The sequence below is a fragment of the Lampetra fluviatilis genome, unplaced genomic scaffold, assembly GCF_964198595.1.
Source record: "Lampetra fluviatilis unplaced genomic scaffold, kcLamFluv1.1 SCAFFOLD_513, whole genome shotgun sequence".
NCBI lineage: Eukaryota > Metazoa > Chordata > Hyperoartia > Petromyzontiformes > Petromyzontidae > Lampetra > Lampetra fluviatilis.
Window position 1 is genome coordinate 1 of NW_027620543.1, and position 27,421 is coordinate 27,421.

The 27,421-nt window shown below is 47.0% G+C and overlaps 1 protein-coding gene across 3 annotated transcripts; it reads left to right on the forward strand.

Moving 5' to 3' along the window:
- Window positions 1-523: 523 nt before the first annotated feature.
- LOC144954040 (two pore channel protein 1-like) lies at window positions 524-25,649 on the forward strand. Of its 3 annotated transcripts, none has more exons than XR_013641011.1 (12): window positions 524-579; window positions 12,295-12,367; window positions 13,670-13,792; window positions 14,476-14,547; window positions 15,436-15,525; window positions 16,486-16,595; window positions 21,078-21,124; window positions 21,729-21,797; window positions 22,214-22,298; window positions 23,983-24,102; window positions 24,886-24,963; window positions 25,202-25,237. XR_013641011.1 is itself a non-coding variant. In XM_078884623.1 (12 exons), the coding sequence occupies exons 3-12, from the start codon at window positions 13,692-13,694 to the stop codon at window positions 25,397-25,399; spliced, it is 1,011 nt and encodes a 336-aa protein (XP_078740749.1). In that variant the 5' UTR covers window positions 524-579; window positions 12,295-12,367; window positions 13,670-13,691; the 3' UTR covers window positions 25,400-25,648. The 3 variants fall into 3 exon arrangements, 2 of the variants coding, with proteins under 2 accessions (XP_078740749.1, XP_078740750.1); XM_078884623.1 differs by having other exon boundaries at window positions 23,942-24,102; window positions 25,202-25,648; XM_078884624.1 differs by lacking the exon at window positions 12,295-12,367 and having other exon boundaries at window positions 544-579; window positions 23,942-24,102; window positions 25,202-25,649.
- Window positions 25,650-27,421: the final 1,772 nt, after the last annotated feature.

Sequence of the window (27,421 nt, forward strand, 5' to 3'; positions counted from 1 at the left end):
TGTGTGTATCTGTGTGTATCTGTGTCTCTGTGTGTATCTGTGTCTCTGTGTGTGTCTCTGTGTCTCTCTGTGTGTGTCTCTGTGTCTCTCTGTGTGTGTCTCTGTGTCTCTCTGTGTGTGTATCTGTGTCTCTCTGTGTGTGTCTCTGTGTCTCTTGTGTGTGTCTCTGTGTCTCTGTGTGTGTATCTGTGTCTCTCTGTGTGTGTCTCTGTGTCTCTGTGTGTGTATCTGTGTCTCTCTGTGTGTGTCTCTGTGTCTCTGTGTGTGTCTCTGTGTCTCTCTGTGTGTGTCTCGGTGTCTCTCTGTGTGTGTCTCTGTGTCTCTCTGTGTGTATCTGTGTCTCTCTGCGTGTGTCTCTGTGTCTCTCTGTGTGTGTATCTGTGTCTCTCTGTGTGTGTCTCTGTGTCTCTGTGTGTGTATCTGTGTCTCTCTGCGTGTGTCTCTGTGTCTCTCTGTGTGTGTGTCTGTGTCTCTGTGTGTGTATGTGTCTCTCTGTGTGTGTATCTGTGTCTCTCTCTGTGTGTCTGTAGGAGGGTCCTCATCCGTTCCTGCCCTGGTCCTCCGTTTTCTTCGTGCTGAGTGAGGACATCACATGCAGGGTTCCTCTAACTACCCCCAACTACCACTAACTACCACACTAACTACCACACTAACTACCACTAACTACCACTAACTACCACACTAACTACCACTAACTACCACTAACTACCACTAACTACCACACTAACTACCACACTAACTACCACACTAACTACCACTAACTACCACACTAACTACCACACTAACTACCACACTAACTACCACACTAACTACACACACTAACTACCACACTAACTACCACACTAACTACCACTAACTACCACACTAACTACCACACTAACTACCACACTAACTACCACACTAACTACCACTAACTACCACTAACTACCACACTAACTACCACTAACTACCACACTAACTACCACTAACTACCACACTAACTACCACACTAACTACCACTAACTACACTAACTACCACACTAACTACCACACTAACTACCACACTAACTACCACACTAACTACCACACTAACTACCACTAACTACCACACTAACTACCACACTAACTACCACACTAACTACCACTAACTACCACACTAACTACCACACTAACTACCACTAACTACCACTAACTACCACACTAACTACCATCACTAACTACCACTAACTACCACACTAACTACCACACTAACTACCACTAACTACCACTAACTACCACACTAACTACCACTAACTACCACACTAACTACCACACTAACTACCACTAACTACCACACTAACTACCACTAACTACCACTAACTACCAACACTAACTACCACACTAACTACCACTAACTACCACACTAACTACCACACTAACTACCACACTAACTACCACACTAACTACCACTAACTTACCACACTAACTACCACTAACTACCACTAACTACCACACTAACTACCACACTAACTACCACACTAACTACCACACTAACTACCACACTAACTACCACTAACTACCACACTAACTACCACTAACTACCACACTAACTACCACTAACTACCACTAACTACCACACTAACTACCACTAACTACCACACTAACTACCACACTAACTACCACTCACTACCACACTAACTACCACACTAACTACCACACTAACTACCACACTAACTACCACACTAACTACCACACTAACTACCACACTAACTAGCACACTAACTACCACACTAACTACCACACTAACTACCACTAACTAACTACACACTAACTACCACACTAACTACCACTAACTACCCCCAACTACCACACTAACTACCACACTAACTACCACACCAACTACCACACTAACTACCACACTAACTACCACACTAACTACCACACTAACTACCACTAACTACCACTAACTACCACTAACTACCACACTAACCTACCACTAACTACCACACTAACTACCACACTAACTACCACACTAACTACCACACTAACTACCACTAACTACCACTAACTACCACTAACCTACCACACTAACTACCACTAACTACCACACCAACTACCACACTAACTACCACACTAACTACCACACTAACTACCACACTAACTACCACTAACTACCACTAACTACCACTAACTACCACACTAACTACCACTAACTACCACACTAACTACCACACTAACTACCACACTAACTACCACACTAACTACCACACTAACTACCACTAACTACCACTAACTACCCACACTAACTACCACACTAACTACCACACTAACTACCACACTAACTACCACTAACTACCACACTAACTACCACACTAACTACCACACTAACTACACACTAACTACCACTAACTACCACTAACTACCACTAACTACCACACTAACTACCACTAACTACCACACTAACTACCACACTAACTACCACACTAACTACCACACTAACTACCACTAACTACCACACTAACTACCACACTAACTACCACACTAACTACCACACTAACTACCACTAACTACCACACTAACTACCACACTAACTACCACACCAACTACCACACTAACTACCACACTAACTACCACACTAACTACCACACTAACTACCACTAACTACCACTAACTACCACTAACTACCACACTAACTACCACTAACTACCACACTAACTACCACACTAACTACCACACTAACTACCACACTAACTACCACACTAACTACCACTAACTACCACTAACTACCACACTAACTACCACACTAACTACCACACTAACTACCACACTAACTACCACTAACTACCACACTAACTACCACACTAACTACCACACTAACTACCACACTAACTACCACTAACTACCACACTAACTACCACACTAACTACCACTAACTACCACACTAACTACCACTAACTACCACACTAACTACCACTAACTACCACTAACTACCACACTAACTACCACTAACTACCACTAACTACCACACTAACTACCACTAACTACCACTAACTACCACACTAACTACACTAACTACCACTAACTACCACACTAACTACCACTAACTACCACTAACTACCACACTAACTACCACACTAACTACCACTCTAACTACCACACTAACTACCACACTAACTACCACTAACTACCACACTAACTACCACACTAACTACCACACTAACTACCACACTAACTACCACTAACTACCACACTAACTACCACACTAACTACCACACTAACTACCACTAACTACCACTAACTACCACACTAACTACCACCTAACTACCACTAACTACCACACTAACTACCACTAACTACCACTAACTACCACACTAACTACCACACTAACTACCACACTAACTACACACTAACTACCACTAACTACACACTAACTACCACACTAACTACCACACTAACTACCACTAACTACCACTAACTACCACACTAACTACCACTAACTACCACACTAACTACCACACTAACTACCACTAACTACCACACTAACTACCACACTAACTACCACACTAACTACCACTAACTACCACACTAACTACCACTAACTACCACACTAACTACCACTAACTACCACACTAACTACCACTAACTACCACACTAACTACCACTAACTACCACACTAACTACCACACTAACTACCACTAACTACCACACTAACTACCACACTAACTACCACACTAACTACCACTAACTACCACACTAACTACCACACTAACTACCACTAACTACCACACTAACTACCACTAACTACCACACTAACTACCACTAACTACCACTAACTACCACACTAACTACCACACTAACTACCACTAACTACCACACTAACTACCACTAACTACCACTAACTACCACACTAACTACCACACTAACTACCACACTAACTACCACTAACTACCACTAACTACCACACTAACTACCACACTAACTACCACACTAACTACCACACTAACTACCACTAACTACCACTAACTACCACACTAACTACCACACTAACTACCACACTAACTACCACACTAACTACCACTAACTACCACACTAACTACCACACTAACTACCACACTAACTACCACTAACTACCCACTAACTACCACACTAACTACCACTAACTACCACTAACTACCACACTAACTACCACACTAACTACCACACTAACTACACACTAACTACCACTGACTACCACTAACTACCACTAACTACCCCTAACTACCACACTAACTACCACACTAACTACCACACTAACTACCACACTCACTACCACACTAACTACCACTAACTACCACACTAACTACCACACTAACTACCACTAACTACCACTAACTACCACACTAACTACCACACTAACTACCACACTAACTACCACACTAACTACCACTAACTACCACTAACTACCACACTAACTACCACTAACTACCACACTAACTACCACACTAACTACCACTAACTACCACACTAACTACCACACTAACTACCACACTAACTACCACTAACTACCACACTAACTACACTAACTACCACTAACTACCACACTAACTACCACACTAACTACCACTAACTACCACACTAACTACCACTAACTACCACACTAACTACCACTAACTACCACACTAACTACCACACTAACTACCACACTAACTACCACACTAACTACCACACTAACTACCACACTAACTACCACACTAACTACACACTAACTACCACACTAACTACCACACTAACTACCACTAACTACCACACTAACTACCACTAACTACCACACTAACTACCACACTAACTACCACACTAACTACCACACTAACTACCACACTAACTACCACACTAACTACCACACTAACTACCACACTAACTACCACACTAACTACCACAACTAACTACCACACTAACTACCACACTAACTACCACTAACTACCACACTAACTACCACACTAACTACACAACTACCACTAACTACCACTAACTACCACACTAACTACCACACTAACTACCACACTAACTACCACACTAACTACCACTACTCCACACTACTACACTACTACACTAACTACCACACTAACTACCACTAACTACCACACTAACTACCACACTAACTACCCACTAACTACCACACTAACTACCACTAACTACCACACTAACTACCACACTAACTACCACTAACTACCACACTAACTACCACACTAACTACCACTAACTACCACTACACTAACTACCACACTAACTACCACACTAACTACCACACTAACTACCACACTAACTACCACTAACTACCACACTAACTACCACACTAACTACCACTAACTACCACACTAACTACCACACTAACTACCACACTAACTACCACTAACTACCACTAACTACCCACTAACTACCACTAACTACCCACTAACTACCACTAACTACCACACTAACTACCACACTAACTACCACACTAACTACCACTAACTACCCACTAACTACCACTAACTACCACACTAACTACCACACTAACTACCACAACTACCACTAACTACCACACTAACTACCACTAACTACCACTAACTACCACTAACTACCACACTAACTACCACACTAACTACCACCTAACTACCACACTAACTACCACACTAACTACCACACTAACTACCACTAACTACCACACTAACTACCACTAACTACCACACTAACTACCACACTAACTACCACACTAACTACCACACTAACTACCACTAACTACCACACTAACTACCACTAACTACCACTAACTACCACACTAACTACCACACTAACTACCACACTAACTACCACTAACTACCACACTAACTACCACACTAACTACCACTAACTACCACACTAACTACCACACTAACTACCACACTAACTACCACTAACTACCACACTAACTACCACACTAACTACCACACTAACTACCACACTAACTACCACTAACTACCACACTAACTACCACTAACTACCACTAACTACCACACTAACTACCACACTAACTACCACACTAACTACCACTAACTACCCACTAACTACCACACTAACTACCACACTAACTACCACACTAACTACCACTAACTACCACTAACTACCACACTAACTACCACACTAACTACCACACTAACTACCACACTAACTACCACTAACTACCACACTAACTACCACTAACTACCACTAACTACCACACTAACTACCACTAACTACCACACTAACTACCACTAACTACCACTAACTACCACACTAACTACCACACTAACTACCACACTAACTACCACTAACTACCACTAACTACCACACTAACTACCACACTAACTACCACACTAACTACCACACTAACTACCACACTAACTACCACTAACTACCACACTAACTACCACACTAACTACCACACTAACTACCACACTAACTACCACACTAACTACCACACTAACTACCACACTAACTACCACTAACTACCCACTAACTACCACACTAACTACCACACTAACTACCACACTAACTACCACACTAACTACCACACTAACTACCACTAACTACCACTAACTACCACACTAACTACCACACTAACTACCACACTAACTACCACACTAACTACCACACTAACTACCACTAACTACCACTAACTACCACACTAACTACCACACTAACTACCACACTAACTACCACACTAACTACCACACTAACTACCACACTAACTACCACACTAACTACCACACTAACTACCACACTAACTACCACACTAACTACCACACTAACTACCACACTAACTACCACTAACTACCACACTAACTACCACTAACTACCACACTAACTACCACTAACTACCACACTAACTACCACACTAACTACCACACTAACTACCACACTAACTACCACACTAACTACCACTAACTACCACTAACTACCACACTAACTACCACTAACTACCACACTAACTACCACACTAACTACCACACTAACTACCACTAACTACCACTAACTACCACACTAACTACCACTAACTACCACACTAACTACCACACTAACTACCACACTAACTACCACTAACTACCACTAACTACCACACTAACTACCACTAACTACCACTAACTACCACACTAACTACCACACTAACTACCACACTAACTACCACTAACTACCACTAACTACCACACTAACTACCACTAACTACCACTAACTACCACACTAACTACCACACTAACTACCACTAACTACCACTAACTACCACTAACTACCACACTAACTACCACACTAACTACCACACTAACTACCACTAACTACCACTAACTACCACACTAACTACCACTAACTACCACACTAACTACCACACTAACTACCACACTAACTACCACACTAACTACCACACTAACTACCACTAACTACCACTAACTACCACACTAACTACCACTAACTACCACTAACTACCACACTAACTACCACACTAACTACCACACTAACTACCACTAACTACCACACTAACTACCACACTAACTACCACACTAACTACCACTAACTACCACTAACTACCACACTAACTACCACTAACTACCACACTAACTACCACTAACTACCACTAACTACCACACTAACTACCACTAACTACCACACTAACTACCACACTAACTACCACACTAACTACCACTAACTACCACTAACTACCACACTAACTACCACACTAACTACCACTAACTACCACTAACTACCACACTAACTACCACTAACTACCACACTAACTACCACTAACTACCACTAACTACCACACTAACTACCACACTAACTACCACTAACTACCACTAACTACCACACTAACTACCACACTAACTACCACTAACTACCACTAACTACCACACTAACTACCACACTAACTACCACTAACTACCACTAACTACCACTAACTACCACACTAACTACCACACTAACTACCACACTAACTACCACACTAACTACCACTAACTACCACACTAACTACCACACTAACTACCACTAACTACCACTAACTACCACACTAACTACCACTAACTACCACTAACTACCACTAACTACCACACTAACTACCACACTAACTACCACACTAACTACCACTAACTACCACACTAACTACCACTAACTACCACTAACTACCACACTAACTACCACTAACTACCACTAACTACCACACTAACTACCACACTAACTACCACACTAACTACACACTAACTACCACTAACTACCACACTAACTACCACACTAACTACCACTAACTACCACTAACTACCACACTAACTACCACACTAACTACCACACTAACTAACACTAACTACCACTAACTACCACACTAACTACCACACTAACTACCACACTAACTACCACACTAACTACCACACTAACTACCACACTAACTACCACACTAACTACCACACTAACTACCACACTAACTACCACACTAACTACCACACTAACTACCACTAACTACCACTAACTACCACACTAACTACCACTAACTACCACTAACTACCACACTAACTACCACACTAACTACCACACTAACTACCACTAACTACCACACTAACTACCACACTAACTACCACACTAACTACCACTAACTACCACACTAACTACCACACTAACTACCACACTAACTACCACTAACTACCACACTAACTACCACACTAACTACCACACTAACTACCACACTAACTACCACTAACTACCACTAACTACCACACTAACTACCCCTAACTACCACACTAACTACCACTAACTACCACTAACTACCACACTAACTACCACTAACTACCACACTAACTACCACTAACTACCACTAACTACCACACTAACTACCACACTAACTACCACTAACTACCACTAACTACCACTAACTACCACTAACTACCACACTAACTACCACTAACTACCACACTAACTACCACACTAACTACCACTAACTACCACTAACTACCACACTAACTACCACACTAACTACCACTAACTACCACACTAACTACCACACTAACTACCACACTAACTACCACACTAACTACCACACTAACTACCACACTAACTACCACACTAACTACCACTAACTACCACACTAACTACCACTAACTACCACACTAACTACCACTAACTACCACTAACTACCACACTAACTACCACACTAACTACCACACTAACTACCACACTAACTACCACACTAACTACCACACTAACTACCACTAACTACCACACTAACTACCACTAACTACCACACTAACTACCACTAACTACCACTAACTACCACACTAACTACCACTAACTACCACACTAACTACCACTAACTACCACTAACTACCACACTAACTACCACACTAACTACCACTAACTACCACACTAACTACCACACTAACTACCACACTAACTACCACACTAACTACCACACTAACTACCACACTAACTACCACACTAACTACCACTAACTACCACACTAACTACCACTAACTACCACACTAACTACCACACTAACTACCACTAACTACCACACTAACTACCACACTAACTACCACACTAACTACCACTAACTACCACTAACTACCACACTAACTACCACTAACTACCACACTAACTACCACACTAACTACCACACTAACTACCACACTAACTACCACACTAACTACCACTAACTACCACACTAACTACCACACTAACTACCACACTAACTACCACACTAACTACCACTAACTACCACTAACTACCACTAACTACCACACTAACTACCACACTAACTACCACACTAACTACCACACTAACTACCACTAACTACCACACTAACTACCACACTAACTACCACACTAACTACCACTAACTACCACACTAACTACCACACTAACTACCACACTAACTACCACACTAACTACCACACTAACTACCACACTAACTACCACACTAACTACCACACTAACTACCCCCAACTACCACACTAACTACCACACTAACTACCACTAACTACCACACTAACTACCACTAACTACCACACTAACTACCACTAACTACCACACTAACTACCACACTAACTACCACACTAACTACCACACTAACTACCACACTAACTACCACACTAACTACCACTAACTACCACACTAACTACCACACTAACTACCACACTAACTACCACTAACTACCACACTAACTACCACACTAACTACCACACTAACTACCCCCAACTACCACACTAACTACCACACTAACTACCACACTAACTACCACACTAACTACCACACTAACTACCACACTAACTACCACTAACTACCACACTAACTACCACACTAACTACCACTAACTACCACACTAACTACCACACTAACTACCCCCAACTACCACACTAACTACCACACTAACTACCACACTAACTACCACACTAACTACCACACTAACTACCACACTAACTACCACTAACTACCACACTAACTACCACACTAACTACCACTAACTACCACACTAACTACCACACTAACTACCACACTAACTACCCCCAACTACCACAATAACTACCACTAACTAGTACCACTAACTACCACCTGTTAATGTTCGACCTGGTGACGGTGGTGATGATGGTGGTGGTGATGATGGTGGTGATGGTAGTGGTTGATGGTGATGATGGTGGTGGTGGTGGTGATGGTGGTGGTGATGATGGTGGTGATGGTGGTGGTGATGGTGGTGATGGTGGTGGTGATGGTGGTGGTGATGATGGTGGTGATGATGGTGATGGTGGTGGGGATGGTGATGATGGTGGTGATGATGGTGATGGTGGTGGGGATGGTGATGGTGGTGGTGATGGTGATGGTGGTGATGGTGGTGATGGTGGTGGTGATGGTGGTGGTGGTGGGGATGGTGATGGTGGTGGTGATGGTGGTGGTGATGGTGGTGATGGTGGTGATGGTGGTGGTGATGGTGGTGGTGATGGTGATAGTGGTGATGGTGATAGTGGTGATGGTGGTGATGATGGTGGTGGTGATGGTGATGATGGTGGTGGTGGTGGTGATGGTGGTGATGATGGTGATGATGATGGTGGTGGTGATGGTGATAGTGGTGATGGTGATAGTGGTGATGGTGGTGATGATGGTGGTGGTGATGGTGATGATGGTGGTGGTGGTGGTGATGGTGGTGATGATGGTGATGATGGTGATGGTGGTGGTGGTGATGGTGGTGATGGTGATGATGATGGTGGTGGTGATGGTGATGATGGTGGTGGTGGTGGTGATGGTGGTGATGATGGTGATGATGATGGTGGTGGTAGTGATGGTGGTGATGGTGGTGATGGTGGTGGTGATGGTGGTGGTGATGGTGATGGTGGTGATGGTGGTGATGCTGATGATGATGGTGGTGATGGTGGTGGTGATGGTGGTGATGCTGATGGTGATGATGATGGTGGTGATGGTGGTGATGCTGATGGTGATGATGATGGTGGTGATGGTGATGTTGATGGTGATGATGATGATGATGGTGATGATGATGGTGATGCTGATGGTGATGATGATGGTGGTGATGGTGGTGATGCTGATGGTGATGATGATGGTGGTGATGGTGGTGATGGTGATGGTGGTGATGGTGATGATGATGATGATGGTGGTGGTGGTGGTGATGGTGATGATGGTGGTGGTGGTGGTGATGATGATGATGGTGATGATGATGGTGGTGGTGGTGGTAATGATGGTAATTATGGTGATGGTGGTGATGGTGATGATGATGGTGGTGGTGATGGTGATGATGGTGGTGGTGGTGATGGTGGTGATGATGGTGATGATGGTGATGATGATGGTGATGATGATGGTGGTGGTAATGATGGTGATGATGGTGGTGATGGTGATGATGGTGGTGATGCTGATGGTGATGATGATGGTGGTGATGATGGTGGTGGTGATGGTGGTGATGGTGGTGATGATGGTGGTGATGGTGATGGTGGTGGTGGTGGTGATGGTGGTGGTGATGGTGGTGGTGGTGGTGATGATGGTGGTGATGATGGTGATGGTGGTGGGGATGGTGATGGTGGTGGTGATGGTGGTGATGGTGGCGGTGATGGTGGTGGTGATGGTGATGGTGGTGGTGGTGATGGTGGTGATGGTGGTGATGATGGTGGTGATGGTGATGGTGGTGATGATGATGGTGTTGATGGTGATGATGGTGGTGGTGATGGTGGTGATGGTGGTGATGGTGGTGATGATGGTGGTGATGGTGATGGTGGTGATGGTGATGGTGGTGATGATGGTGGTGATGGTGATGGTGGTGATGATGGTGGTGATGATGATGATGGTGATGGTGGTGATGGTGATGGTGATGATGGTGGTGGTGTAGTTTACGTTGTAGAGGCGACACTGAAACTTGTTGGACTGGGACCGCTGGACTACTTCTCGTCTGGATGGAACGTGTGGGTACCACATCACCATCACCACCATCACCACCATCACCACCATCACCACCATCACCTACATCACCTACATCACCTTCACCACCATCACCTACATCACCTACATCACCATCACCACCATCACCACCATCACCACCATCACTACCACCACCATCACCCACATCACCAACATCACCACCATCAACACCATCACCACCATCACCCACATCACCATCACCACCAACATCACCATCACCAACATCACCATCACCACCACCACCAACATCACCATCACCACCACCACCATCACCACCATCATCAACATCATCATGACAAACATCACCATCAACATCACCAACATCACCATTACCATCATCAACATCACCAACGTCACCATTACCATCATCAACATCAACATTACCATCAACATCACCATCACCATCATCACCATCAACATCACCATCCTCTTCACCATCAACATCACCAACATCACCATCACCACCATCACCAACATCACCATCACAAACATCACCATCAACATCACCAACATCATCACCATCACTACCATCATAACTACCATCATCACTACCACCATCACCACCATTACCACCATCACAACCACCATCATCACCATCACCACCACCATCATCATTACCACCACTACCATCACCACTACCATCATGACCACCATCAACACCACCACTAACACCACTACCATCACCACCATCAACATCACCACCATCATCAACACCACCACCAACACCACTACCATCACCAACACCACTACCATCACCACTATCAACATCACCACCAACACCATCACCATCACCACCCCAGATTCGACCTGGTGACGGTGGTGATGATGGTGGTGATGGTGATGATGGTGGTGATGGTAGTGGTTGATGGTGATGATGGTAGTGGTGGTGATGATGATGGTGGTGGTGATAGTGATGGTGGTGGTGGTGGTGGTGATGATGGTGGTGGTGGTGATGATGGTGGTGATGGTGATGATGGTGGTGATGGTAGTGGTTGATGGTGGTGATGGTGGTGATGGTGATGTTGTTGATGGTGGTGATGGTGGTGATGGTGGTGATGATGGTGATGATGATGGTGGTGATGGTGGTGATGATGATGGTGATGTTGTTGATGTTGATAGTGATGGTGATCTTGTTGATGGTGGTGATGGTGGTGATGTTGATGGTGGTGATGGTGGTGGTGATGATGGTGATGATGATGGTGGTGATGGTGGTGATGATGTTGTTGATGGTGGTGATGGTGGTGATGTTGATGGTGGTGATGGTAATGTTGATGATGTCACCCCAGGTTTGACTTGGTGGCGGTGGTGATGGCTGTTGCCGGCCTGCTGGTGGTGTCCGTGAGTGTCGATTCCAACATCAACATCAACAACATCAACATCGTCGTGCTTAGACCTCCCAGATTCCTACGGTACTCAACATCAACAACATCAACAACATCAACATCATCATCAACAACATCAACAACATTAACAACATCATCAACATCAACAACATCAACATCGTCGTGCTCAGACCTCCCAGATTCCTACGGTACTCAACATCAACATCAACAACATCAACAACATCATCAACAACATCATCAACAACATCAACAACATCATCATCAACATTAACATTAACAACATTAACAACAACATCATCATCAACAACATCAACAACATTAACAACATCAACAACATTAACAACATCAACATCATCAACATCAACAACATCATCATCATCAACATCAACAACAACATCATCAACATTAACATCAACAACATCAACAACATCAACAACATCATCATCATCAACATCATCAACAACATCAACATCATCATAAACATCATCACCATCATCAACATCATCATCAACATCATCAACAGACCCTGCAGGTGCCAGGTTAGGTGCACGAGGTGGTGATGGTGGTGATAATGGTGGTGATCGTGGTGGTGATGATGGTGGTGATGATGGTGATGATGGTGGTGATGATGGTGGTGATGGTGGTGGTGCCAAGCTAGGTGCACGAGGTGGTGGTGCCAGGCTAGGTGCGCGTGATGGTAGTAGTGGTGGTGCCAGGCTAGGTGCACGAGGTGTGTGTCTCTGCCCCAGGCTCTTCAACGTGCAGGGCCGCTACCGTGATGTCCTCAGCACCCTCAGAGAACTCCTGCCCAGGATGGCCAGGTGAGGCTGGTGCCAGGCTAGGTGCACGTGGTGGTGGTGAGGCTGGTGCCAGGCTAGGTGCACGTGGTGGTGGTGAGGCTGGTGCCAGGCTAGGTGCACGTGGTGGTGGTGAGGCTGGTGCCAGGCTAGGTGCACGTGGTGGTGGTGGTGGTGGTGGTGGTGATGGTGAGGGTGGTGGTGGTGATGATGGTGGTGGTGGTGGTGATGGTGGTGGTGATGGTGGTGATGGTGGTGGTGGTGAGGCTGGTGCCAGGCTAGGTGCACGTGGTGGTGGTGAGGCTGGTGCCAGGCTAGGTGCACGTGGTGGTGGTGAGGCTGGTGCCAGGCTAGGTGCACGTGGTGGTGGTGAGGCTGGTGCCAGGCTAGGTGCACGTGGTGATGGTGAGGCTGGTGCCAGGCTAGGTGCACGTGGTGGTGGTGAGGCTGGTGCCAGGCTAGGTGCACGTGGTGGTGGTGAGGCTGGTGCCAGGCTAGGTGCACGTGGTGGTGGTGGTGGTGGTGATGGTGAGGGTGGTAGTGGTGATGATGGTGGTGGTGGTGATGGTGGTGATGGTGATGATGGTGGTGGTGGTGGTGGTGATGGTGGTGGTCGTGGTGATGGTGGTGATGGTGGTGGTGGTGAGGCTGGTGCCAGGCTAGGTGCACGTGGTGGTGGTGAGGCTGGTGACAGGCTAGGTGCACGTGGTGGTGGTGGTGATGGTGGTGATGATGTTGATGATGTTGATGATGATGATGTTGTTGATAATGTTGATAATGTTGATGATGATGATGTTGATGATGTTGATGTTGATGATGTTGTTGATAATGTTGATGATGATGATGTTGATGTTGTTGATAATGTTGATGATGTTGATGATGTTGATGATGTTGATGTTGATGCCCCATCAGTTTCGCCATCACCGCCTTGGTGTTCCACTTTGCCTTCGCCATCGTCGCCATGGAGATCTTCGCTGGAGTCCTCCACCCCAACTGCTGCAAGTAGGGACATCTCCATCCTATAGATCCCCTATAGATCCCCTATACATCCCCTATAGATCCTCTATAGATCCTCTATACATCCCCTATAGATCCCCTATACATCCCCTATAGATCCCCTATACATCCCCTACAGATCCCCTATAGATCCCCTATACATCCCCTATAGATCCCCTATAGATCCCCTATACATCCCCTATAGATCCCCTATAGATCCCCTATACATCCCCTATACATCCCCTATACATCCCCTATAGATCCCCTATAGATCCCCTATAGATCCCTTATAGATCCCCTATAGATCCCCTATAGATCCCCTATACATCCCCTACAGATCCCCTATACATCCCTTATACATCCCCTATACATCCCCTATAGATCCCCTATACATCCCCTATAAATCCCCTATACATCCCGTATATATCCCCTATAAATCCCCTATAGATCTCCTATAGATCCCCTATAGATCCCCTACACATCCCCTATAGATCCCCTATACATCCCCTATACATCCCCTATACATCCCCTATAGATCCCCTATAGATCCCCTACAGATCCCCAATAGATCCCCTATACATCCCCTATAGATCCCCTATAGATCCCCTATACATCGCCTATACATCCCCTATAGATCCCCTATAGATCCCCTATAGATCCCCTATAGATCCCCTATACATCCCCTATACATCCCTTATACATCCCCTATAGATCCCCTATAGATCCCCTATACATCCCCTATAGATCCCCTATACATCCCCTATAATCCCCTACACATCCCCTACACATCCCCTATAATCCCCTACACATCCCCTACACATCCCCTATAGATCCCCTATACATCCCCTACAGATCCCCTATACATCCCCTATACATCTCCATCTCTCTAGATCTCGCTAGCTAACAGCACTTGCCCCTGCAGCCCTGCTGGAGGCTACCTGGGGGACCTTTGTCTGTGCCTCGCAGTGCCAGTGAGGTGACGTCATTCTATCACGTGGTGTTGGGAGTGAATGGGACCGTGGTGGAAGATGGCCGCTACCACCTCAACAACTTCAACAACCTCGCAAACACCATGGGTACACTCACTACTACTAACTAACTACTACTAACTAACTACTAACTACTCACTACTACCACCTCAACAACTTCAACAACCTCGCAAACACCATGGGTACACTCACTACTACTAACTAACTACTACTAACTAACTACTAACTACTCACTACTACCACCTCAACAACTTCAACAACCTCGCAAACACCATGGGTACACTCACTACTAACTACTACTAACTACTAACTAACTAACTACTACCACCTCAACAACTTCAACAACCTCGCAAACACCATGGGTACACTCACTACTAACTACTACTAACTACTAACTAACTAACTACTACCACCTCAACAACTTCAACAACCTCGCAAACACCATGGGTACACACTCACTACTAACTAACTACCAACTACTAACTACTACCACCTCAACAACTTCAACAACCTCGCAAACACCATGGGTACACTCACTACTCACTACTAACTACTACTAACTAACTACTACTACCTCAACAACTTCAACAACCTCGCAAACACCATGGGTACACTCACACTACTCACTACTAACTAACTACTAACTAACTAACTACTACCACCTCAACAACTTCAACAACCTCGCAAACACCATGGGTACACTCACTACTACTAACTACTACTAACTAACTACTACCACCTCAACAACTTCAACAACCTCGCAAACACCATGGGTACACTCACACTACTCACTACTAACTAACTACTAACTAACTAACTACTACCACCTCAACAACTTCAACAACTTCGCAAACACCATGGGTACACTCACACTACTCACTACTAACTAACTACTAACTAACTAACTACTACCACCTCAACAACTTCAACAACCTCGCAAACACCATGGGTACACTCACTACTAACTACTACTAACTAACTACTACCACCTCAACAACTTCAACAACCTCGCAAACACCATGGGTACACTCACTACTAACTAACTAACTACTACTAACTAACTACTCACTACTACCACCTCAACAACTTCAACAACCTCGCAAACACCATGGGTACACACACACTACTCACTACTAACTACTACTAACTAACTAATACTACTAACACTACTACTACACTACTACTACTACCACTACCACCACTACCACCACTACTACTACCACTACTACTACTACCACTACTACTACACTACTACTACTACACTACTACTACTACACTACTACTACTACACTACTACTACTACCACTACTACTACTACCACTACTACTACTACCACTACTACTACACTACTATTACACTACTACTACTACACTACTACTACTACACTACTACTACTACACTACTACTACTACCACTACTACTACTACTACTACCACTACTACTACTATTACACTACTACTACTACACTACTACTACTACACTACTACTACTACATTACCACCACTACCACCACTACTACCACTACTACTACTACTACTACACTACTACTACACTACTACTACTACACTACTACTACCACTACTACTACACTACTACTACTACCACTACTACTACTACCACTACCACCACTACCACCACTACTACTACCACTACTACTACTACACTACTACCACTACTACTACTACCACTACTACTACTACCACTACTACTACACTACTATTACACTACTACTACCACTAATACTACTACCACTACTACCACTACTACTACTACACTACTACTACCACTACTACTACTACCACTACTACTACCACTATACTACTACTACACTACTACTACTACACTACTACTACCACTACTACTACTACCACTACTACTACACTACTACTACTACCACTACTACTACTACCACTACTACTACCACTATACTACTACTACACTACTACTACTACACTACTACTACCACTACTACTACTACACTACTACTACCACTACTACTACTACCACTACTACTACCACTATACTACTACTACACTACTACTACTACACTACTACTACACTACTACTACTACCACTACTACTACTACCACTACTACTACCACTATACTACTACTACACTACTACTACTACACTACTACTACCACTACTACTACTACACTACTACTACCACTACTACTACTACCACTACTACTACCACTATACTACTACTACACTACTACTACTACACTACTACTACACTACTACTACTACCACTACTACTACTACCACTACTACTACCACTATACTACTACTACACTACTACTACTACACTACTACTACCACTACTACTACTACACTACTACTACCACTACTACTACTACCACTACTACTACCACTATACTACTACTACACTACTACTACTACACTACTACTACCACTACTACTACTACACTACTACTACCACTACTACTACTACCACTACTACCACTACCACCACTACTACTTCACTACTACACTACTACTACTACTCACTACTACTACACTACTACTACACTACTACTACTACACTACTACTACTACCACTACTACTACCACTACTATCACTACTACTACCACTACTACTCACTACTACTACTCACTACTACTCACTACTACTACTCACTACTACTACTACACTACTACTACTACACTACTACTACTACTCACTACTACTCACTACTACTACACTACTACTACTACACTACTACTACCACTACACTACTACTACACTACTACTACTACACTACTACTACTACACTACTACCACTACTACTACACTACTACTACTACACTACTACTACTACCACTACTACTACACTACTACTACTACCACTACTACTACTCACTACTACTACCACTACACTACTACTACTACTCACTACTACTACACTACCACTACTACTACTACACTACTACTACTACTACACTACTACTACTACACTACTACTACTACCACTACTACTACCACTACTACCACTACTACTACCACTACTACTACTACACTACTACTACTACTACTACCACTACTACTACTACTACTACACTACTACTACTACTACACTACCACTACTACCACTACTACTACTACTACTACCACTACTACTACCACTACTACTACTACACTACTACTACTACTACACTACTACTACCACTACTACTACTACTACTACACTACTACTACACTACTACTACTACTACACTACTACACTACCACTACTACTACTACCACTACTACTACCACTACACTACTACTACTACTACCACTACTACTACTACACTACTACTACTACACTACTACTACTACCACTACTACTACCACTACTACCACTACTACTACTACCACTACCACCACTACTACTTCACTACTACACTACTACCACTACTACTACACTACTACTACTACACTACCACTACTACTACTACACTACTACTACTACTACACTACTACTACTACACTACTACTACTACCACTACTACTACCACTACTACCACTACTACTACTACTACTACCACTACTACTACTACTACCACTACTACTACCACTACTACCACTACTACTACTACTACCACTACTACTACCACTACTATCACTACTACTACCACTACTACTCACTACTACTACTCACTACTACTCACTACTACTACCACTACTACTCACTACTACTACTACTCACTACTACTCACTACTACTACACTACTACTACTACACTACTACTACCACTACTACTACACTACTACTACACTACCACTACTACTACACTACTACTACACTACTACTACTACTACACTACTACTACACTACTACTACCACTACACTACTACTACTACCACTACTACTACTACCACTACTATTACACTACTATTACACTACTACTACACTACTACTACACTACCACTACTACTACACTACTACTACTACACTACTACCACTACTACTACTCACTACTACTAATAACTACTGCTAACACTACCACTACTAACACTACTACTGCTAATGGTGCTGGCGCTGATGGTGATGTTGCTGATGTTGATTATGCTGATGATGATGCTAATTATGATGCTACTGATGCTGATGATGTTTATGATGATGATGCTGATGATGATGGTGCTGATGATGATGTTGATGATGATGCTGATGTTGATGATGATGATACTGATTATGATGCTGATGATGATGATACTGATGATGTTGATGATGATACTGATTATGATGCTGCTGTTGATGATACTGATGATGTTGATGATGATGATGCTGATGATGATGCTGATGATGATGTTGATGATGATGCTGATGATGTTGATGATGATACTGCTTATGATGCTGCTGTTGATGATACTGATGATGCTGATGATGATGATGCTGATGATGTTGATGATGATGCTGATGATGCTGATGATGATACTGATTATGATGCTGCTGTTGATGATGCTGATGATGATGATGCTGATGATGTTGATGATGATGCTGATGATGCTGATAATGATACTGATTATGATGCTGCTGTTGATGATACTGATGATGCTGATGATGCTGATGATGATGTTTTTCAGTGACGCTCTTTGCGCTGACGGTGATAAACAACTGGTACATTACCATGGTAACCACCATCACCATCACTACCATCACTACCATCGTCGTCACTACCATCATCACCATCACTACCATCATCACCATCACTACCATCACTACCATCACCATCACCACCATCGTCTTCACTACCATCATCATCACTACCATCACCACCATCGTCGTCACTACCATCATCACCATCACTACCATCATCACCATCACTACCATCACTACCATCACTACCATCACCACCATCGTCATCACTACCATCATCACCATCACTACCATCATCATCATTGCTAACTAATCCCCCGTGTCTCCCCGTGTCTCTCTCCCCGTGTCTCTCCCCCTGTGTCTGTCTCCCCGTGTCTGTCTCCCCGTGTCTCTCTCCCCGTGTCTCTCTCCCCGTGTCTCTCTCCCCGTGTCTCTCTCCCCGTGTCTCCCCGTGTCTCTCTCCCCGTGTCTCTCTCCCTCCGTGTCTCTCCCCCCGTGTCTCTCTCCCCCCGTGTCTCTCCCCCCGTGTCTCTCTCCCCCCGTGTCTCTCCCCCCGTGTCTCTCCCCCCGTGTCTCTCTCCCCCCGTGTCTCTCTCCCCCCGTGTCTCTCTCCCCGTGTCTGTCTCCGCGTGTCTCAGGAGGGAGTGGTGTCAGAGACAGGTGCCTGGAGCCGCGCCTACTTCATGATATTCTACCTCGTCAACATGGTGATCAGTACGCCCAGTGTGGACACACCACGTGTCTCTACCCCGTGTCTCTACCCCCGTGTCTCTCCCCCGTGTCTCAGCATATCTCCCCCGTGTCTCTCCCCCGTATCTCTCCCCCGTGTCTCTACCCCCGTGTCTCCCCGTGTCTCAGCATATCTCCCCCGTGTCTCTCCCCCGTATCTCTCCCCCGTGTCTCTACCCCCGTGTCTCCCCGTGTCTCAGCATATCTCCCCCGTGTCTCTCCCCCGTGTCTCTCCCCCGTGTCTCTCCCCCGTGTCTCTCCCCCGTGTCTCTCCCCCGTGTCTCTCCCCCGTGTCTCTCCCCCGTGTCTCTCCCCCGTGTCTCTCCCCCGTGTCTCTCCCCCGTGTCTCTCCCCCGTGTCTCTCCCCCGTGTCTCTCCCCCGTGTCCCCCGCAGGTTGTCCTCACCATCACCGTCGCCTGCATTCTGGACGCCTTCCTCTTTCGCATGAACTACACCCACCTAGACCCAACAGGCAGCGGTGGGCACACACACACAGACACACACACATAGACACACACACACACAGTGACACACACACAGACACACACACACAGACACACACACACAGTGACACACACACAGACACAGAGACACACACACACACAGACACACACAGACACACACACACGGACACACACACACAGACACACCCCACCTCCCCCCACCTCTCCCCCCACCCCTCCTCCCACCCCTCCCCCCACCCCTCCCCCCACCCCTCCCCCCACCCCTCCCCCCACCCCTCCCCCCACCTCTCCCCCCACCTCTCCCCCCACATCTCCTCACATCTCCCCACCTCTCCCCCCACTTCTCCCCCCACCTCTCCCCCCACCCCTCCCCCCACCTCTCCCCCCACCTCTCCCCCCACCTCTCCCCCCACCTCTCCCCCCACATCTCCTCACATCTCCCCACCTCTCCCCCCACTTCTCCCCCCACCTCTCCCCCCACCCCTCCCCCCACCTCTCCCCCCACCTCTCCCCCCACCTCTCCCCCCACCTCTCCTCACATCTCCCCACCTCTCCCCCCACCTCTCCCCCCACTTCTCCCCCCACTTCTCCCCCCACCTCTCCCCCCACCTCTCCCCCCACATCTCCTCACATCTCCCCACCTCTCCCCCCACCTCTCCCCCCACCTCTCCCCCCACTTCTCCCCCACCTCTCCCCCCACCCCTCCCCCCACCTCTCCCCCCACCTCTCCCCCCACCCCTCCCCCCACCTCTCCCCCCACCTCTCCCCCCACCTCTCCCCCCACTTCTCCCCCCACCTCTCCCCCCACCTATCCCCCCACTTCTCCCCCCACCTCTCCCCCCACATCTCCCCCCCACCTCTCCCCCCACATCTCCTCACATCTCCCCACCTCTCTCCCCACCTCTCCCCCCACCCCTCCCCCCACCTCTCCCCCCACCTCTCCCCCCACCTTTCCCCCCACCTCTCCCCCCACCTCTCCCCCCACCTCTCCCCCACTTCTCCCCCCACCTCTCCCCCCACATCTCCCCCCACCTCTCCCCCCACCTCTCCCCCCACCCCTCCCCCCACCTCTCCCTCCACCTCTCCCCCCACCTCTCCCCCCACCTCTCCCCCCACATCTCCTCACATCTCCCCACCTCTCCCCCCACTTCTCCCCCCACCTCTCCCCCCACCCCTCCCCCCACCTCTCCCCCCACCTCTCCCCCCACCTCTCCCCCCACCTCTCCCCCCACATCTCCTCACATCTCCCCACCTCTCCCCCCACTTCTCCCCCCACCTCTCCCCCCAACCCTCCCCCCACCTCTCCCCCCACCTCTCCCCCCACCTCTCCCCCCACCTCTCCCCCCACCTCTCCCCCCACATCTCCTCACATCTCCCCACTTCTCCCCCCACCTCTCCCCCCACCTCTCCCCCCACATCTCCTCACATCTCCCCACCTCTCCCCCCACCTCTCCCCCCACCTCTCCCCCCACATCTCCTCACATCTCCCCACCTCTCCCCCCACCTCTCCCCCCACCTCTCCCCCCACCTCTCCCCCCACATCTCCTCACATCTCCCCACCTCTCCCCCCACCTCTCCCCCCACCTCTCCCGCCACCTCTCCCCCCACCTCTCCCCCCACCCCTCCCCCCACCTCTCCCCCCACCGTCACTCCACAGAGGAGGCTGGCATCGTGGAGGAGGTGATTGTTTCCCAGCAGGAGCTGCAGTGTCTCCGCGTGTCTCCGCGTGTCTCCGTGTCTCCGCGTGTTTCCGTGTCTCCTCCCGGCTGTCCGCAGCGGAGGTTCGTCAAGATACGGCAAGCCTTCAGGCGTGACGAGGTGAGTCCTCCTTCAGCAGCAGCAGCAGCAGCATTAGTAGCATCATCAGCAGCAGCAGCAGCATTAGTATCATCATCATTAGTAGCATCATCATCATTAGCATCATCATCATTAGTAGCATCATCATCATTAGCATCATCATCATTAGTAGCATCATCATCATTAGCAGCATCATCAGCAGCATCATTAGCGGAATCAGTAGCAGCATCATCACCATTAGAATCATCAGCAGCATCATCATTAGAATCATCATCATCATCATCAGCAGCAGCAGCATCATCAGCAGCAGTATCATCGGCAGCATCATTAGCAGAATCAATAGCAGCATCATAATCATTCAAATCATCAGCATCATCATTAGCAGATTCAGTAGAAGCAGCATTAGTAGCTCCATGAAGTTGTAAATAGTGATGGTGGTGATGGTGGTGATGGTGGTGATAATGATGGTGATGATGGTGGTGATGATGATGATGGTGGTGGTGGTGATGATGGTGATGATGATTGATGATGATGGTGATGATGATGATGATGGTGGTGATGATGATGATGTTGGTGGTGGTGGTGATGATGGTGATGATGTTGATGGTGGTGGTGATGATGATGGTGGGGATGATGGTGGGGATGATGGTGGTGATGATGATGATGGTGGTGATGATGATGATGGTGGTGGTGATGATGATGATGATGGTGTTGATGATGTTGATGATGATGATGATAATGATGGTGATGTTGATGGTGATGATAATGATGATGATAATGATGATGGTGTTGATGACATCACAGAACATCGTGTGGTTCCAAGGCCACCGGAGGAGGACTAAGATGGACCTCTGTGTCAAAATATTCCAGCAGCAGATTACAGTAAGAGAGGCACAGACAACATCATCATCAACATCATCATCATCACCATCAACATTATCACCATCATCATCAACATCATCATTAACATCACCATCATCATCAACATCATCATTAACATCATCATCATCATCAACATCACCACCACCACCATCACCACCACCACCATCACCACCATCACCACCACCACCATCACCACCATCACCATCACCACCATCACCTCTCATCTCCTCTTCCCCAGGAGTGGTTCCGAGAGGCAGACCGCCAAGAACTCGACCTGATGTCAACTCCATGGCAACAGTCTCAGCGGAGTGGTGATGGTGGTGGTGGTGGTGGCGGTGGTGGTGGTGGTGATGGTGGTGGTGATGGTGGTGATGGTGGTAGTGATGGTGGTGATCGGACCTCATGGAATCACCCCCGCTCCAACACAGTCACATGACCTCCCCCTGGTCCCCCATTCTCCCCTCTCCCATCACGCCGTGTCCCACCAACCCCTCGTCAATAAATTTTGCTCGCCGCCCGTGATCAAGAGGGTGCTGGTGGTGGTGGTGGTGTGCTGTGCTGTGCTGTGTTGTTCACCCTCCACCACACGACACAACGCCCTGGGCTCTAACGCGTAATGGGTCTCTGTGTTGTGACTCTCTGTGGGTGTCTCTGTGGGTGTCTCTGTGGGTGTCTCTGTGTGTCTCTGTGTCTCTCTGTGGGTGTCTCTGTGTCTCTCTGTGGGTGTCTCTGTGGGTCTCTGTGGGTCTCTGTGTGTCTCTGTGGGTCTCTGTGGGTGTCTCTGTGGGTCTCTGTGGGTCTCTGTGGGTGTCCCTGTGGGTCTCTGTGGGTCTCTGTGGGTCTCTGTGGGTGTCTCTGTGGGTGTCTCTGTGTGTCTCTGTGTCTCTCTGTGGGTGTCTCTGTGGGTCTCTGTGGGTGTCTCTGGGTCTCTGTGGGTGTCTCTGTGGGTCTCTGTGGGTCTCTGTGGGTGTCTCTGTGGGTGTCTCTGTGGTTCTCTGTGGGTGTCTCTGTGTTGTGGGTCTCTGTGGGTCTCTGTGGGTCTCTGTGTGTCTCTGTGGGTCTCTGTGGGTCTCTGTGGGTCTCTATGGGTGTCTCTATGGGTCTCTATGGGTGTCTTTGTGGGTCTCTATGGGTGTCTCTATGGGTCTATGGGTGTCTCTATGGGTCTCTGTGGGTGTTTCTATGGGTCTCTGTAGGTCTCTGTGGGTCTCTGTGGGTGTTTCTATGGGTCTCTGTGGGTGTTTCTATGGGTCTCTGTAGGTCTCTGTGGGTCTCTGTGGGTGTCTCTATGGGTCTCTGTGGGTGTCTCTATGGGTCTCTGTGGATCTCTATGGGTGTCTTTATGGGTTTATGTGTGCATCTATGGGTCTTTGTGGGTGTCTCTATGGGTCTATGTGTGTATCTATGGGTCTCTGAGCGTCTCTATGGGTCTCTGTGTTGTTGGTGTCTGTGGGTCTCTATGGGTCTATGGTTGTCTCTGAGTTTCTGTGTTCTGGGTCTCTGTGGGTCTCTATGTGTCTATCGGTGTCTCTATGGGTCTCTGGGCTACGGGAGGTAATGACAGGGGGGGAGTCAGCCTGCAGTACGATTGGACTGGTGGCCGAAGGAAGTAATGACAGGGGAGTTATTTGTGTGTCTGAAGGGACTGGTGGCTACGGGAGGTAATGACAGGGGAGTCAGCCTGCAGTGTGAGTGGACTAGTGGCTACGGGAGGTAATGACAGGGGAGTCAGTTGTGAGTGTGAAGGGACTAGTGGCCACGGGAGGTAATGGCAGGGGAGTCAGTTGTGAGTGTGAAGGGACTGGTGGCCATGGGAGGTAATGACAGGGGAGTCAGTTGTGAGTGTGAAGGGACTAGTGGCCACGGGAGGTAACGACAGGGGAGTCAGCCTGCAGTACGATTGGACTGGTGGCCACAGGAGGTAATGACAGGGGAGTCAGCCTGCAGTGTGAGTGGACTAGTGGCCACGGGAGGTAATGGCAGGGGAGTCAGTTGTGAGTGTGAAGGGACTAGTGGCCACGGGAGGTAATGACAGGGGAGTCAGTTGTGAGTGTGAAGGGACTAGTGGCTACGGGAGGTAATGACAGGGGAGTCAGTTGTGAGTGTGAAGGGACTGGTGGCTATGGTAGGTAATGACAGGGGAGTCAGTTGTGAGTGTGAAGGGACTAGTGGCCACGGGAGGTAATGACAGGGGAGTCAGTTGTGAGTGTGAAGGGACTAGTGGCCACGGGAGGTAATGACAGGGGAGTCAGTTGTGAGTGCGAAGGGACCGGTGGCTTCGGGAATGATCGAGAAGGGAGCGTGGCCAGGTGACGTAAGAGGACGGTGGAGTCTGCTGATGGTGGTGGTGATGGTGGTGATGGTGGTGGTGGTGATAGTGGTGGTGATGGTGGTGGTGGTGATGGTGGTGGTGATGGTGGTGGTGGTGATGGTGGTGGTGATGGTGGTGATGGTGGTG